Source organism: Aplosporella prunicola, assembly GCF_010093885.1.
Source record: "Aplosporella prunicola CBS 121167 unplaced genomic scaffold K452scaffold_5, whole genome shotgun sequence".
Lineage (NCBI taxonomy): Eukaryota > Fungi > Ascomycota > Dothideomycetes > Botryosphaeriales > Aplosporellaceae > Aplosporella > Aplosporella prunicola.
In genome coordinates, this window is record NW_022983533.1 from 922,626 (window position 1) to 936,259 (window position 13,634).

General features: G+C 60.3%; 6 protein-coding genes across 6 annotated transcripts; all 6 read left to right on the forward strand.

Moving 5' to 3' along the window:
• Nucleotides 1–1,172: 1,172 nt before the first annotated feature.
• On the forward strand, nucleotides 1,173–2,786 carry K452DRAFT_135601 (uncharacterized protein). Its single transcript, XM_033535333.1, has one exon. The coding sequence runs from the start codon at nucleotides 1,599–1,601 to the stop codon at nucleotides 2,556–2,558; it is 960 nt and encodes a 319-aa protein (XP_033400890.1). The 5' UTR covers nucleotides 1,173–1,598; the 3' UTR covers nucleotides 2,559–2,786.
• A 265-nt stretch (nucleotides 2,787–3,051) lies between these two features.
• K452DRAFT_284564 (uncharacterized protein) lies at nucleotides 3,052–4,419 on the forward strand. Its single transcript, XM_033539961.1, has one exon. It carries the CDS (start codon nucleotides 3,105–3,107, stop codon nucleotides 3,957–3,959), a length of 855 nt encoding a protein of 284 aa, XP_033400891.1. The 5' UTR covers nucleotides 3,052–3,104; the 3' UTR covers nucleotides 3,960–4,419.
• A 691-nt stretch (nucleotides 4,420–5,110) lies between these two features.
• K452DRAFT_244902 (uncharacterized protein) lies at nucleotides 5,111–7,481 on the forward strand. Its single transcript, XM_033537963.1, has 2 exons — nucleotides 5,111–5,248; nucleotides 5,306–7,481. Exon 2 carries the CDS (start codon nucleotides 5,342–5,344, stop codon nucleotides 7,160–7,162), a length of 1,821 nt encoding a protein of 606 aa, XP_033400892.1. The 5' UTR covers nucleotides 5,111–5,248; nucleotides 5,306–5,341; the 3' UTR covers nucleotides 7,163–7,481.
• Nucleotides 7,482–7,737: 256 nt separating this feature from the next.
• K452DRAFT_295718 (uncharacterized protein) lies at nucleotides 7,738–8,679 on the forward strand (the record flags this gene model as incomplete). Its single annotated transcript, XM_033541850.1, has 2 exons — nucleotides 7,738–7,909; nucleotides 7,970–8,679. 2 exons carry the CDS (start codon nucleotides 7,738–7,740, stop codon nucleotides 8,677–8,679), a joined length of 882 nt encoding a protein of 293 aa, XP_033400893.1.
• A 344-nt stretch (nucleotides 8,680–9,023) lies between these two features.
• On the forward strand, nucleotides 9,024–11,784 carry K452DRAFT_221988 (uncharacterized protein; the record flags this gene model as incomplete). The annotated part of the gene is made up of 2 exons (XM_033536539.1): nucleotides 9,024–10,672; nucleotides 10,722–11,784. The coding sequence occupies 2 exons, from the start codon at nucleotides 9,024–9,026 to the stop codon at nucleotides 11,782–11,784; spliced, it is 2,712 nt and encodes a 903-aa protein (XP_033400894.1).
• A 228-nt stretch (nucleotides 11,785–12,012) lies between these two features.
• On the forward strand, nucleotides 12,013–13,585 carry K452DRAFT_316282 (uncharacterized protein; the record flags this gene model as incomplete). Its single annotated transcript, XM_033543950.1, has 7 exons — nucleotides 12,013–12,205; nucleotides 12,356–12,484; nucleotides 12,555–12,560; nucleotides 12,617–12,777; nucleotides 13,208–13,284; nucleotides 13,350–13,446; nucleotides 13,498–13,585. Coding segments are annotated over exons 1-7 (609 nt in total), but the record flags the coding sequence as incomplete, so codon positions are not given.
• Nucleotides 13,586–13,634: the final 49 nt, after the last annotated feature.

Consider the following 13,634-nt stretch of genomic DNA (forward strand, 5'->3'; position numbering starts at 1 on the left):
GGGGGGGTACGAGTAGGTAGTGGCCCAACGAGCGCCAGCCGGGCCGGGAGTCGGGACGTCGCAGCGTGTGTATGAGTAAGATCAGTAGAGTCGCAAACGACAGTCACATCGCCAAGAACGACGACACCCACACCCACGCCTCGCGATGGACGGATCGCCGCGACTCGACTCTAGTCTTCCGCACAGTTGCAGCGCTCGCCACAGCTCGTCCCGGCAGCTCGCGCAAAAGCTCCAGACCCTCAGGACAGGATGCTGACGCAGGAGGTCGGCCCGCGCGGTCAGGCGACGGGCCTCGATGACGGCTGCGTGCATTAGTTTTTGCGGTTTCTCAACCTAGGTAATAATTGCGGTGGGCAAGCAAGCATAGTTAGTCTAGAGCCGAGTGGCGTCAAGCTGCCTCATTTTTTCCTTTTTCCGGTGGCCGGTAGGGCGGTCGAGTGCCGGTGTGGGTGGCTAGGAAGCACGACGACGACGACGACGACCGGGCGCCGATCCCGCAGCCTTCTCCCCAACCTCCTCGTCTTCCTTCCCGCTGCTCTTTGACCTCTTTGTCAGATGATGATGATGATGCTGGTGCGCATTTGTCGATACCGCCAGTGCCCCATGCGTGCGGCTGCGGCGTGTCGGTGCGGATTGCGGAAGATGCGCGCGGCGGTTGGCGGGGCAAGGATGGAAGGTCGACGAGATTTGCGTGGAGCAGCGCGGGACCCTTGTTTCGCTTTTTTTGGCCCTCTTGCGCCCCACCATCCACCATGAATGATCAGGCAACCCCCCGCGATGTGCAACTTTGCCGGTCTGGTCTGGACTCGGGATGTGGTTCTCGTTTGTTCTCGGAACGGATTTGTGCGGCTTTGCGGCTGGCTGGCGGGCGGGGAGCTTGTCGGTTCTTCCGCCTAGATGAGACCGGACGAGACGATCGAGCTGCGCAGTGTATGATTGTATGATTATTGATCGCAGCCGATGGGCTTTTTGGTGACTCCACGATCGGCTCTAGAGATGTGGCTAGGTCACGTTGCTATCGTGTCGAGCTGCTCTTTGCGGCCGGGAACCATCCTCTGTCCAGTAGACGATTGAGATTCGCTGGACGTGTGAACAGTTTCAACGTGTGTTGCTGCGGGACAGACTTCCTCAATGTAATCGTGTCCTCTGTCTTCACGCACACAAACAACAACCGCAGCAGCACGTGTAGCGGACTAAGCAACAGCCTTGTGGCAGCAGTCCACAGCACTAAGCAGGCGTGTTTCAAACTAATGAAACAAAGGAGAGGAAAAAAAAAAAAAAAAAGTTCATCACGTTCAGCTCAACCTCGACGTCGGATATGGCACAAGAGTCCGAGGTCGATCCGCTTACTGCCTCAGGCACACCTACACACGGGCACGTGGACACACTCACACACACACAACAACGACCCCGCTGCGCAACCGTCACACAAGTTAGTTACAACCCAAGCATGAAACACGCGCGGATAGATAAGACGAGACGATGCACGCACGCGCACGGCACACGCATTCTTTGCAGCTGCACCCCGCTCGTCGTGGCCGAAGCAGCGACCCAATCACGGCCGCCAGAGATGGCATTACCTGCTACCGTAGCGTAGCATGGCATGCATCCCCATCGCGCAACCCGCACCCGTTATTCATATCCAGCTGCCTACCTTCCTAGCTGAGCGCTGCCTGCTTCTGCTTCGTCTCCATCTGTCCCAGCTTTCCGTTGCTTGCAGCCAGCCGGCAGCTAGCCGCTATCGTGACCTCTCTGGTCTTGTGCTCAACCTCCTGCTTCAGCACGCACGCATTCAGTCAGTCATCACCACCACAACCAGCATGCACCACCCCGCCGACGCAGTCTCCGCCCCCACGCCCACCGGCACCACGGGCACCGGCGCCGCACACCCCTCCCCCTCCCCCTCCCCCTCCAAGCCGCGCATCCTCATCATCGGCGCCGGGTCACGGGGCCACGCCTACGCCGCCGCCATCACCGCCTCCGGGCACGGCGTCGTCGCCGCCGTCGCCGAGCCCATCGCCTTCAAGCGGCGCGAGTTCCGCGCGCTGTACATGCGGGACGACGACGACAGCAGCGCAAGCGGCTCATTCACCGACTGGCGCGCATTCGTAGCCTGGGAGCAGACACGGCGCACGCAAGCAGCAGCAGCTCCGACGGGGTTGCCCGCGCCCTTGGGCGTGGACGCGGCGTTCGTGTGCGTGCTGGACGAGCAGCACCGCGAGGTCATCGAGGGCCTGGCGCCGCTGGGCCTGCACGTCATGTGCGAGAAGCCGTTGGCGACGACGCTGGCCGACTGCGTGCGCATCTACGACGCCATGCGCGCGGGGGGCCCCGAGGAGCAGCGCGTCTTCGGCATCGGCCATGTCCTGCGCTACTCGCCGCATAATGCGCTGTTGCGCGAGCTGGTGCGCGAGAGGCGCGTCGTCGGCGACGTGCTGAGTGTTGAGCATACGGAGCCTGTTGGTAAGTCGCGCGTGCTTTGCTTGTGCGCTTGGGTTCTTTTTGGCTTCTTGGAATGTCCGTCACTGCGGGCCGAGATTCACTGTATAGCGAGATAGGGGACGATACGTGCTGTCCCTACGGAGTACTCCTTGCGTTGCTCCCAGCCCAAACTTACCCTAACGACCAAAGAAAGACGCCATGGCATAATGCGACGTCTGTCACTGCGAACCACGATCTACCGTCTAGCGAGACAGGGGATGATACAAGCAGTCCCTACAGAGCACTCCCTGCCTAGCCCATATCTCGAGTTCCGGATATGGATGAAAATGTCTTAAAGCATACAGTGGCTCGACATATCCTAACCGGGACTCTTCTTCTCCTCCGTACACGTATCACCATCTCGCTTCACGGCGAATCTCGCTTTATGGTGACGGACGTTGTTACCTTGTAGACGGCGCGATGCTTTGTGCTCATGCTGACGGCGCTTTTACTGCAGGCTGGTGGCACTTTTCTCACAGCTACGTGCGGTATGATTGCAGTGCTTTTGGATCCAAGTTCAATGGCCGTCACTGATGCTCTGCAGAGGCAACTGGAGACGCGAGTCAACGACCGCACCGTCCCTGCTCACAAAGTCATGCCACGACATTGACTTTCTCCTCTGGATGCTCAGCGCGCCCGCGCAAGCCGGCGAGAAGGCGCACCAGCCGGCCTTCCTGACGTCGACGGGCCGGCTGAACTTCTTCCGCAAGTCCAGGAAGCCCGCGGCGGCAGGCACGGCGACCAACTGCCTGTCCTGCCCGATTGAGAAGGAGTGCATGTACAGCGCCAAAAAGATCTATGTCGAGCGGCACTTGCGCAACGGCAACGCCAAGTGGCCGGTCAAGATAGTGAATCCCGAGATCGAAGACTGCCTCGCCGCCCAAGGCCTCGAGGCGGCCGAGGAGAAGCTCGTGCGGGACCTCGGTGAGGACTACACGGCGGCGACGCCCGAAGGGCAGGTGCGGTCGCGGCCGTGGTTCGGGCGGTGCGTGTGGGAGGCCGACAATGACGTCTGCGACGACCAGAGCGTGACCATGACCTGGGAGGATGGCGACGAGGGCGGGCGCGGGGCCAAGACGGCGCAATTCCACATGGTTGCGTTCACGGCGAAGATCTGTGAACGACGTGGCCGCATCTACGGAACAAAGGGCGAGGTCGAGTACGACAGCACGAGCATCACGACTCATGACTTTGCAAGTGGCCGCAGCGAGACACACCACCCGGAGTTGCGGGGTGGTGGTCATGGCGGGGGCGATGAGGGCTTGGCCACGCAGTTTGTGTTGGCGGTTGCAGCGGTCAAAGAGGGGAAACTGGGGGCGGCCGAGGCGCAGCAGAAGTTCATCGGGTGCACGCTGGAAGAAGTCATCCAGAGCCACGCCATGGTCTTTGCGGCGGAAGAGGCTCGGAGGCAGCGGAGCGTCGTGAGCTGGCCGCTATGGTGGCAACGGAAGGTGCTAGACAAGCTGCACAGTACGTAGTCGAAGAGAGAGCGTCGGGGTCTCGAATCGCTCGCTACTCGGACATGAAGCACTGCACACTTTACGAGACGCGGACCGAAGGCGCACTCTAGACTGTTGGATGCGGATGAGGGTCCAGCAGAGCGATTCGCCTCTAGCAAACACAGAGCACCGGCGGCCCAAGGCGCCAGGCGATCCACAGTCCCGTGAGTCCCAACGAGGCGCTTGATGCTCGCTCCGATCAGCCGAGCACGTCGCCATGACACGATGGAACGGGTTGCCACGGCCTTTGACCTGAGCTGGCTTTTCGGATCGGCACCGTCTGTGTGCACGATGGAAGCATGCTTGGGAGGGTTGGGGAAAGCGGGCGCTTAGGGACATTGCAGCATGTTCACTAGAGCCGCAGGCGCATGTGCAGGCGTCGTTCCGCAGGCGCGGCTACGGAGGGACAAAGGCCGTGACCATGGCCGCGTCGTCGGGAGGCTGGTAGGCGCCGTTGTGGTCAAGGGCCACAAGGCGGCCAATTACAGACCTACGGCGCCTAGACCAGCGGTACGGGACGCGGTTGACAGGAGGGGCCTGAGGGCCTGAAGGGAGGAGGGTCGGAGGGACATTGTCATTAAGAGCATGGTCTTCTCGTGAGTCGTGAGTCACCACCACGTAGCGCAAGTCGTAGCTGCAGTTTCGAAACGGCTGAGTTGGCGGCCACTTTGACCTTCCGTGCGGGGCGGGAAGCATGGCGGGAAAGAGGGAAGGTGGCAGGGTCGCTCCTGCCACCGACCAATCGCCGCGCGCCAACCTCCTCTACACCGCCAATCGCCATCGCGACCTGAGCTCAACCTCGCGTTTTTTCCCTGCAAGCGCCCGACGCTCCCTCGCGCCCTCGAAGCGCTTCCTTCCAAGACTTCTGCAAATTTCACCCAATCCGGCCGAAAATCACGCGTCCAGCCCTCGTCTCGCCTGCCGCCCGCCTGCGTAATCGCCCATAATACTGCTCGTTGCGGACATCCCGCTGCCTCGTTTCACGCACTACATGATACGTTGTTTCAAGTCGTCTGCCGCTAGTCCCAGTCTCCCCGGTTTTCCAGAATTCTTTGGTCGTCATGGTCTGCTGCCAGCGAGAATAAGAACCCGGGCCACACCGCACAACACTGCCTCTCCCCCAGTAGTCTCTTGACCTTTCCTCGCGGGAGCTAAACGCCTCATTTCCCTGTCTCTTTTTCCCATTTCCTTGGTTCTGTCATAGACCGTCGGTGGAGCTGGCCTCTGCTCATAATCCTTCCGTAATTCCTGCCTGATCGTCCAGTTGCGTAAGTGCCGTATGTTCGTCATTCTACAAGACCCAATGGCTTACAAGCTTCATCAAGTCCGGTAGCGACGCCCCAAAAAAAAGTCTTTCCCCAATGTATTCCAGACACACCACCCCCCCTCAGGCTATGGCCCAGTTCTATCCGGAGAGCGTGAGCAGCCAAGCTTCCAACGCCTCTTACACCATGTCTCCCGAAGCTTCGCCCGACACCACCATCACCACCCCCGCAAGGTCCCCCATCCGCCAACTAGGCCCTGTTCTTCTCCCCAAGATCAGGTCCCAGGACCAGACCACCGAGCCCACCAACGGCCCCGTCAATGGCCCGACCAGTGGCCCGATCCGCGGCCCCGTCAGACACCGCAGGACGGTCTCTGCCGCCTCTGGTTTCTCGGCTGGCAACTACAGCCCCTACATGCGCCCTGGCATGAGCCGTCGTTCCACTAGCCCCATTGACAGCAACGGCTCCGTGTACACGCCCGCTTCCAGGCTTTCTCCCTTTGATGCCGGCATGCACTCTGGCTACAACTCGCCCAACCCCTACTCGGAAGCTCCCTGCCGTCCCTCTCTTCACTCGAGGTCCCGCTCGACTTCTGCTGTCAACGCCCACTCCCGCTCTACCTCTGTCTCGAGCATCGACTCGTCGGTCATCAACCGCTATGGCTACCCCACCTACCGTGCCATGCCCAACTACATGACGGCTCACTCTACTGCGGCTTCGATGGCCCTGAACATGGTCACTGCCATGCCTACCTGCAACGAGTACACCAACGACTTCCAGGTCCCTGACATGTTCGAGCCCCTGCATGCCGCTGCCCCTGCGGTTCAGTACCCCATGGCTGCCGACTTCCAGTTTGGCTGCGACAGCTTCGGCCAGCCTGCCACCACGACCATCATGGACTACCTGACCGCCCCCAACCCTCAGCCTGCCCTTGTTCAGCGCATCACCACTGCTGGCCGCAGCCTGAACCAGACGCACTACTGGTGGGACATTCGCAACCTCCGCAGCTGGGCCGACTTCAACGTTGAGACCATCAGCTCCATCCCTGGTCTGATGCCTCTGCTCCAGATCCCCGTTGCCGAGGCTGCTCTGCCCACCCCGGCTCGCCCCAACCTCGCTCCCGACTGCGAGGCTGCTCTTCACGATGTCTACCGCGACTACCACGCGACCAAGGTCAACGCTGCTCTCTCTGTCGCTCAGGGTACTTCTCACATCTCTATCCGCTCTCGCAAGAACATGCCCACCGCCCAGACTCCGGTCGACTTTGTCTCCAACTACGCGACCGACTACGAGAAAACCATCTACGGTGATGGCCGTGGTCGCGTTGTCGGCATTGTCAAGGCCTATGACCAGTGGAACACGGGCATGCGTTCCGAGACCCCCAACAAGCAGGTCTACTACCTGGCTGGTCTGGCTCACCTCCACCGCGTCATGCGCGAGCACGGCTGCCGCTATGGTTTCATCATGACTGAGATCGAGATGCTGTGCGTGCGCTGCGGTGGTGACCCCGCCACGGCGACGCAGGTTGACACGGCGACCGTTAACGCCGATGCCGGCTCCGGTGTTCCGCTCTTCGGACACCTTGAGCTGTCGGCGCCGATCTCCGTCTCGGCCTTCGGTACCAAGACCGATCCCGTCACCGGTGAGCAGATGCCCCAGATGACCGTTGGTCTTGCTCTCTGGTACCTGCACATGCTGGCCAAGGAGGACCCCCTGCCCGGCACCCAGGGCACTTGGCGCATGGAGGTCGGTGGCCCCGCCGCCCTGACGAGGCAGCACTGCCAGGAGAAGGACGCGTGGATCCCCAAGCCCAACCTCAGCGAGAAGAGGGAGGCGAAGCGTGTCCGCGGTTGGGTCTTCCCCGAGGAGCCGCTTAGCCGCAAGGAGTGCGGCAAAGGCAAGAGGAGCAAGAAATAGATGATGAGGTGGATTTGCAATGGTTTTTTTACGTCTTGATGATTTTTTACGGAAACGATGAGGGAACGGTCATGAAGGATGATGGGATACGGATGGACGAGGACTGGAACGAAGGAACTGATTTGCGAAGTGCTCGCTGCAGGTCCAGTGGAGTACTCGGATTTTTCTTTTTTTTCTCACTGCATGCATCTGTGTGGGTGTTGATGATTAGCATTTTCTGGTGTTGGATCGCAACATAGCGACGGAGGCACTCTGTGCTTTGAATATGAACATATATATATATATCGAAAAACACGCATTGTATATCTGCAAAGACCCCTGATTTTTGACCACACCACGTGATACCCAACCCACATAGGTAAGTATACCGACCCCGCTCTGAGAATGGTGTTGAGTGACCCTGGGCCGCGGCACGACGCGCACGATAGCGTCATGCTCCTCGGCAACTGCAGCTTCCCCAGATTCTCTCTCCGCTTTAAGCCCACGGGCTCCGCGCTCTGATGCGCGCCTGTTTCAGCACTTCGCAGCATATCTGCTAACTTCTCTTTCGAACCAAGAGAGCCATCTAACCAGCCATGTCACCCACAGACCGCATCAGACAGGTTGCCAGCCACCTCAACTTTCCCCAAGGCCTGCTCGCGGGCCAAGTGGCCATCATCACGGGCTCTGGACAAGGCATTGGCGCCGAGACGGCAAAGCTCTTTGCCAATGAGGGTGCCAAGGTCGTCGTCTCAGACATCGATGCCGGTAAGATCCCCTCGTCTGTGTCACGATCGGAGGGGAGCACTTGTGCTGAGAGCACCACAGGCAAGTCAGAGGAGGTCGCACGGCGGATCCGCGAGGATGGCGGCAGTGCCGTAGCGATTCCGGGAGACATGCTAGACGACAAGTACCTCGAGGAGCTGGTTCGCAAGGCGGCCGAGTTTGGCGGCGGCAAGATCCATATCATAGTCAACAACGCGGGCTTCACATGGGACGGAGTGCTCCACAAGACGACGGACAAGCAGTGGGAGACGATTTTGGCGCTGCACTGCACGGCGCCGTTTAAACTGGTGCGCGCGGCGGCGCCCTACTTCCGGGTGAGGGACGGCGAGGCGCGCAACATCATCAACATCTCGTCGACGTCGGGGCTCCACGGCAACGCGGGGCAGGCCAACTATGCGCTGGCCAAGGCAGGCGTCGTCGGGCTCACCAAGACGATTGCCAAAGAATGGGGGCCGCGCTTCGGCGTGCGCTGCAACACGGTCGCGTTTGGGCATATACTCACGCGGCTGACGGCGGCGCGCGATGGAGCAGAGTCGGACGCGTTTGCCACCTTGGCCGATGGGTCCCGCGTCTCGCTGGGGATTCCGCGCGCGCAGGTCGAGAGCCGTGCCAAGGCCGGGTTTGAGGACATTGCTCTGCGCCGTCCGGGTACGGCGACGGAGGCAGCTAGGGCAATCTTGGCTGTGGCCAGTCCGCTGTTTAGCTATGTTGACGGGCAGACGATATCGGTGACGGGCGGGCGGAATATGTAATTACCTAGTAGCTATATGTACTAGTAGTAGATACGATAATACGAAAAATAGGGGCCGGGACCAAGAATTGCGGTGCCATTTGAGCTTGGGGAGCTGCTGCAACGCCAGAGGATTCGTAATGCATCACGGTCCGAGGCGAGCCCCCCGAGCTCTTGCGGTCCCATAATCACAACCCTCTTCTTGCGCTTTCCCCCTTGCCCGTAGCATAATTCTGCCAGAGTCACTCGCTTGCACCGCCGCCCGCGACCATGAGCGCGCCCTGATCGCCACGATCCACGACCCAAGAAGCACCCCACGCACACCCCCAGTCCCCCGGGACCTGGAGTCCCGCCACACCAGCACCAATGGTCGACGAAAAACATCGCTACGATCCCGCAGAAAGCCTGCCCATCCCCACCTATGAGGAAGCCACCTCGTCGCGCCCGGGCTCCTCCCGCTCACACCTTGGCCCCGATGAAGTCAGCGACGACGCCGAGCGGCAAGGCCTGCTGGGCCGCGCCGGAACCGTAGGAGGAGGGAGTGGAGGGAGTGCGTCGCGCAGGCCCGATGGCTACCAGCACCCCACGGTCGAATCCGTGCGAGGCAGCATGGAGAGCGACCTGTCGCTGCCGGACATGGTGTCGGAGAGCGACGAAGGCGAGGCCGGCTTGCATCGTGAGATGGAGCAGCTCGAGGTCATCGACGGCGACAACCACAACCAGCGCGGCACCCGGCGTGCGCGCATCCACATGGGCTTCTCCAAGCGCATCGCCAGCATCGGCCAGACGCTGTCGTCGATACGCATGCCGCGCTGGCGCTCGCCCCTCAGCCTCAGCCTCCCCAACATGTCTGCCATCACCTCGCGCCTGCCTGATGTCGACTTCCGGCCCAGCTACGTTGTCGTCTTCCGCCTGTTCGGCGTCCTGCTCATCGCCACGCTGACATACGCCCTCCTCATCACCACCGTCTCTCCCTTGGGCCACAACGGCCTCGGCGCCGCCTTCAACCCCGAATGGACGCGCCAGTTCGTCCAATCGAGCATCTCCCCGGACCGCATCGCCGATAATTTGTACAAGATCACGAGCGTCGACCACGTTGCCGGCAGCAAGGGTAATAAGTATTTGGCGGATTGGATCGAGCGCTACTTCCGGAGCGCTGGAATGGACGAGGTCGCGCAGCTCGATTACAACGTTTACCTGAACTACCCCACCAAGGGCGGACGGAGAGTCGCTATCGTAGAGCCCCCGGAGCTGCGGTGGGAGGCGATGCTGGAGGAAGATATGGCCAAGGAAGGTCTGAAGCCGGACCAGCAGACGCTGACTTTCCACGGCCTGTCGAGGAGCGGCAACGTCACAGGTCCGCTTATATACGCGAATTACGGGAGCAGAGACGATTTCAAAATGCTAAAGGACAAAGGCATCGATCTGCAAGGGGCAATCGTGCTAGTCCGGTATTACGGCACCGTAGCAGATCGCGGAATGAAGGTCAAGCTTGCTGAGGAAGCGGGTGCCGCCGGATGTCTCATTTATTCCGACCCCAAGGAGGATGGTTTTGTAAAAGGAGATGTCTATCCCAGTGGCAGGTGGCGGCCCAAGGACTCGGTCCAGAGAGGCTCCGTCGCCCTCTCCTCCTGGATTGCGGGCGACGTACTCACACCGGGATGGGCGTCGACGATGGACGCTGAGCGAATCAGCAAGGACAACAATTCCGCGCTGGTGAACATCCCAAGTCTACCGCTTGCGTGGCGCGATGCGCAGAAGCTATTGCAGTCGCTCAAGGGACACGGCCAGAAATTGACCAAGGATTGGGTCGGAGGCGTGCAGGATATCGACGAATGGTGGACCGGCGACCAGGCTTCCCCGGTCGTGCATCTAATGAATGAGCAGGAAGAGGATGAGAAGCACGACATCTGGAACGTCCTGGGTGTCTTTGAGGGCATCGAAACAAATCAAAAGAAGATTTACGTTGGCAACCATCGCGACAGCTGGTGTTTTGGAGCTGCAGATCCGGGAAGGTTGGTGCACGCAATTCATTTATCTTTGACACACGTACTGACTGAGCAGTGGCACCGCAATTATGCTGGAAGTCATCACGGCTCTTGACTCCCTTGTCCAGCAAGGCTGGCGACCCCTGCGCAGTATCTACTTTGCTTCGTGGGACGCCGAAGAGTACAACCTCATCGGCTCGACGGAGTATGTCGAAGACCACATAAAAGACCTTCGAGAAAACGGCATCGCCTACCTGAACGTCGACGTTGGTGTCTTTGGCAACAAGTTCCGAGCGTCGGGATCACCCCTCTTTGATCAAGCGCTCAAGCGCGTCCTTGGCCGTGTAGCCGATCCTTACAGGAATGTGACGCTCTCCGAGGCGTGGGCTAGTGAAGGAGGCAAGCTCGAAGGACTCGACGCGAGCAGCGACTACGTGGCCTTTCAAAACTTTGCAGGCTGTTCCAGCATCGACATTGGCTTTGAGGGGCCTGAAAACGGCTATCCCTTACACAGTTGTTACGAGACATTTGACTGGATGTCTGAGTACGGCGACCCGGGATTCGTCTACCACGCGGCACTCGCCGAGGTCTGGGTCTTGCTCATCCTCGAGTTGGCGCAGGAGCCCATTTACCCGTTTGACGTCAAGGCTTACGGCTCGGCCATGCAAGGCTACATTAAGGATTTGCAAAAGTACGCGGTCAGCAAGGACGCGACGGAGGGCAAGAAGCTCGACTTCAAGGCGCTGTTTGCGGCGGCCGACGGGCTGGAGAAGAATGCAGAGGAGTTCAGCGACTTTGAGGACTGGTGGTACACGCAGTTCAGCGCGCGGGCGGGCTTTGAGACGAACACAATGGGGGTGCAGCGGCTGACGCACAACGAGCACCTGAGCAGCTTCGAGACGCAGCTGCTGGACCTGCCGGCCGACGCACACAAGGACGACGGGCAGCAGCACGGGGTGCCGGGCCGCGAGCAGTACAAGCACGTCGTGCTGGGGCCGGCGGCGGACAGCGGCTACGCGGAGGCCGTGTTCCCGGCGGTGCGCGACGCGGTTGAGGCGGGTGAGTGGTCGTTGGCGCAGCGGCAGATTGAGAAGGCGGCCAAGATTATTGGCAAGGCGAGCGACAAGCTGCTGGATTGATTGATCAGCAGCAGTATGATTGATTTGCATTTACAGGCGTTAGTAGTAGTTGTTGTTGTTGTTGTGGATAAAAATACATGTATACTACGGTACGAGTAGAGAGACGTGGCCCACGGCTCTCGGCTGCTGCGATGACGGTGACGCTGACTTGGCCGGTGCTTGGCGGGACATGGCGCGTGTTTCACCCGACCGAGTCTTAAGCTCTTGCACCTTTGCATCAACCATCACCACCTCAACCTCCACCCCGTCGCCCGTCCCGGATTGCGCGCGACAAACACCTGTTCCATCTTCATTCCATCGCCCGGTCCTCCCACAGCAGGCCTTTTAGTTGGCGCCGCGCCTTGGACACCCCCCGCCGGATCGCGCATCATGACTGAGGTGTCGTCGACCCGCCTCTACCTGGGCAACCTCCCCCGCAATGGTATGCACATTCCCATAGGAAAGGCCGCACCCCCGCTACGTTTGGATGGATGGAGTCTCGCGGACTGAAGGAGCCATGGCCTGCCACCATCTTTGTCGTCGCTTTCCTGGCCTTTTTGCGCGTCGCTGACTAGCCACCCCGGTGCAACAGCCACCAAGGCCGATGTCGAGGCTCACTTTGCGACCCATGGCACCGGCGAGATCACCGAGATCAAGCTCATGAACGGCTTCGGCTTCATCGAGTACAAAGACGCCATGGACGCCCGCGACGTTGTTCCTGGTAAGTCACGAAAAAAAATGCTCTCTCGCTGCGCCGCCGATCTCTGAGACTAACGCCTGCGCCACCACAGCCTTCCGTACGTTGTTGTGTCTCCAATCAATCGCGCCACCGCCTCTAACCGTTGCACGACAGATGGCTCCGACTTCATGGGCGAGCGCCTCGTCGTGCAGTTTGCGCGTGGCTCGCGTCGCCAGAACGAGGGTTTCGCCCACCAGGAGCGCGCCGCCCCGCGCCCTAGGCGCACCCCATTCCGCATGTCCATCACTGGTCTTCCCGTCGAGACGAGCTGGCAGGTTAGCAAATTCCCCGTATCACTTGGTTCTGAGACCCTTGGATTCTCTTCCCTCCTTCGCCACCATCTTGTCCCCTCTGCGCGTCCGCAGGCTGTTCTGGAATCCGCTTGAGGTTGCTCTGCCGGATTGCGACGCCGCCGTCTGCTCGGTGCCTTTCTTTCCCTGCACTTCATCCTGCACCTTTTTCGCACCTTTGCATCTGCCGTCACGCGCGCGCACATGTAGAGCTCTTCTGCCGCCCCAGTCCTGCTTGTCGCCGCCTTTGTCGGCCTTGTCATTCCCACCGAGGCACCGCGGATTGCGCAAGGCCTGTTCATTCACTGGTGGCTTGGAGGCTTCTGGATGTGGACCCGGCCCGGACTTCCCCTCAACACGTGTCACCGTTCATCCAATGTTGGTACAATTGACCCGGACTTACACTGGACCATAGGACCTGAAGGACTTTGCCCGTCAATCCGGACTGGACGTCGTCTACTCCGAAGTCGGCCGCGAGCGCGACGGCCGTGGGTAAGATTGATACATCACCTTACCTCTTTTGGGGAATCTTCGCCCAGCTAATCATCGCGTGGCAGTTTCGTCGAGTACGAGACCGCGGTCGACCTCCGCAACGCGGTTGAGAAGCTCGATAACCGGGAGTTCAAGGGGCAGGCGGTCCGATGCGTTCAAGATGTCAGGACGCCGTCTCCCTTCTATGATCGCCCCTACTCTAACCGCTACCAGATCCAAGAGGACCGCCCTCGTGAGCGTTATAGGTCTCGCTCGCCCGTCCGCGGTCGCGGATATGGTCCTCCTCCTGATGATGACTATTACCGTCGCGGTCCTCCGCGCGGCTACAGCCCTCGTCGTGACGACTACCG

Excerpts from the sequence above, each read along its gene's own strand:
- K452DRAFT_244902 (XM_033537963.1), top strand. The coding sequence starts at position 5,342 with ATGTATTCCAGACACACCACCCCCCCTCAGGCTATGGCCCAGTTCTAT.
- K452DRAFT_284564 (XM_033539961.1), top strand. The coding sequence starts at position 3,105 with ATGCTCAGCGCGCCCGCGCAAGCCGGCGAGAAGGCGCACCAGCCGGCC.
- K452DRAFT_135601 (XM_033535333.1), top strand. The coding sequence starts at position 1,599 with ATGGCATGCATCCCCATCGCGCAACCCGCACCCGTTATTCATATCCAG.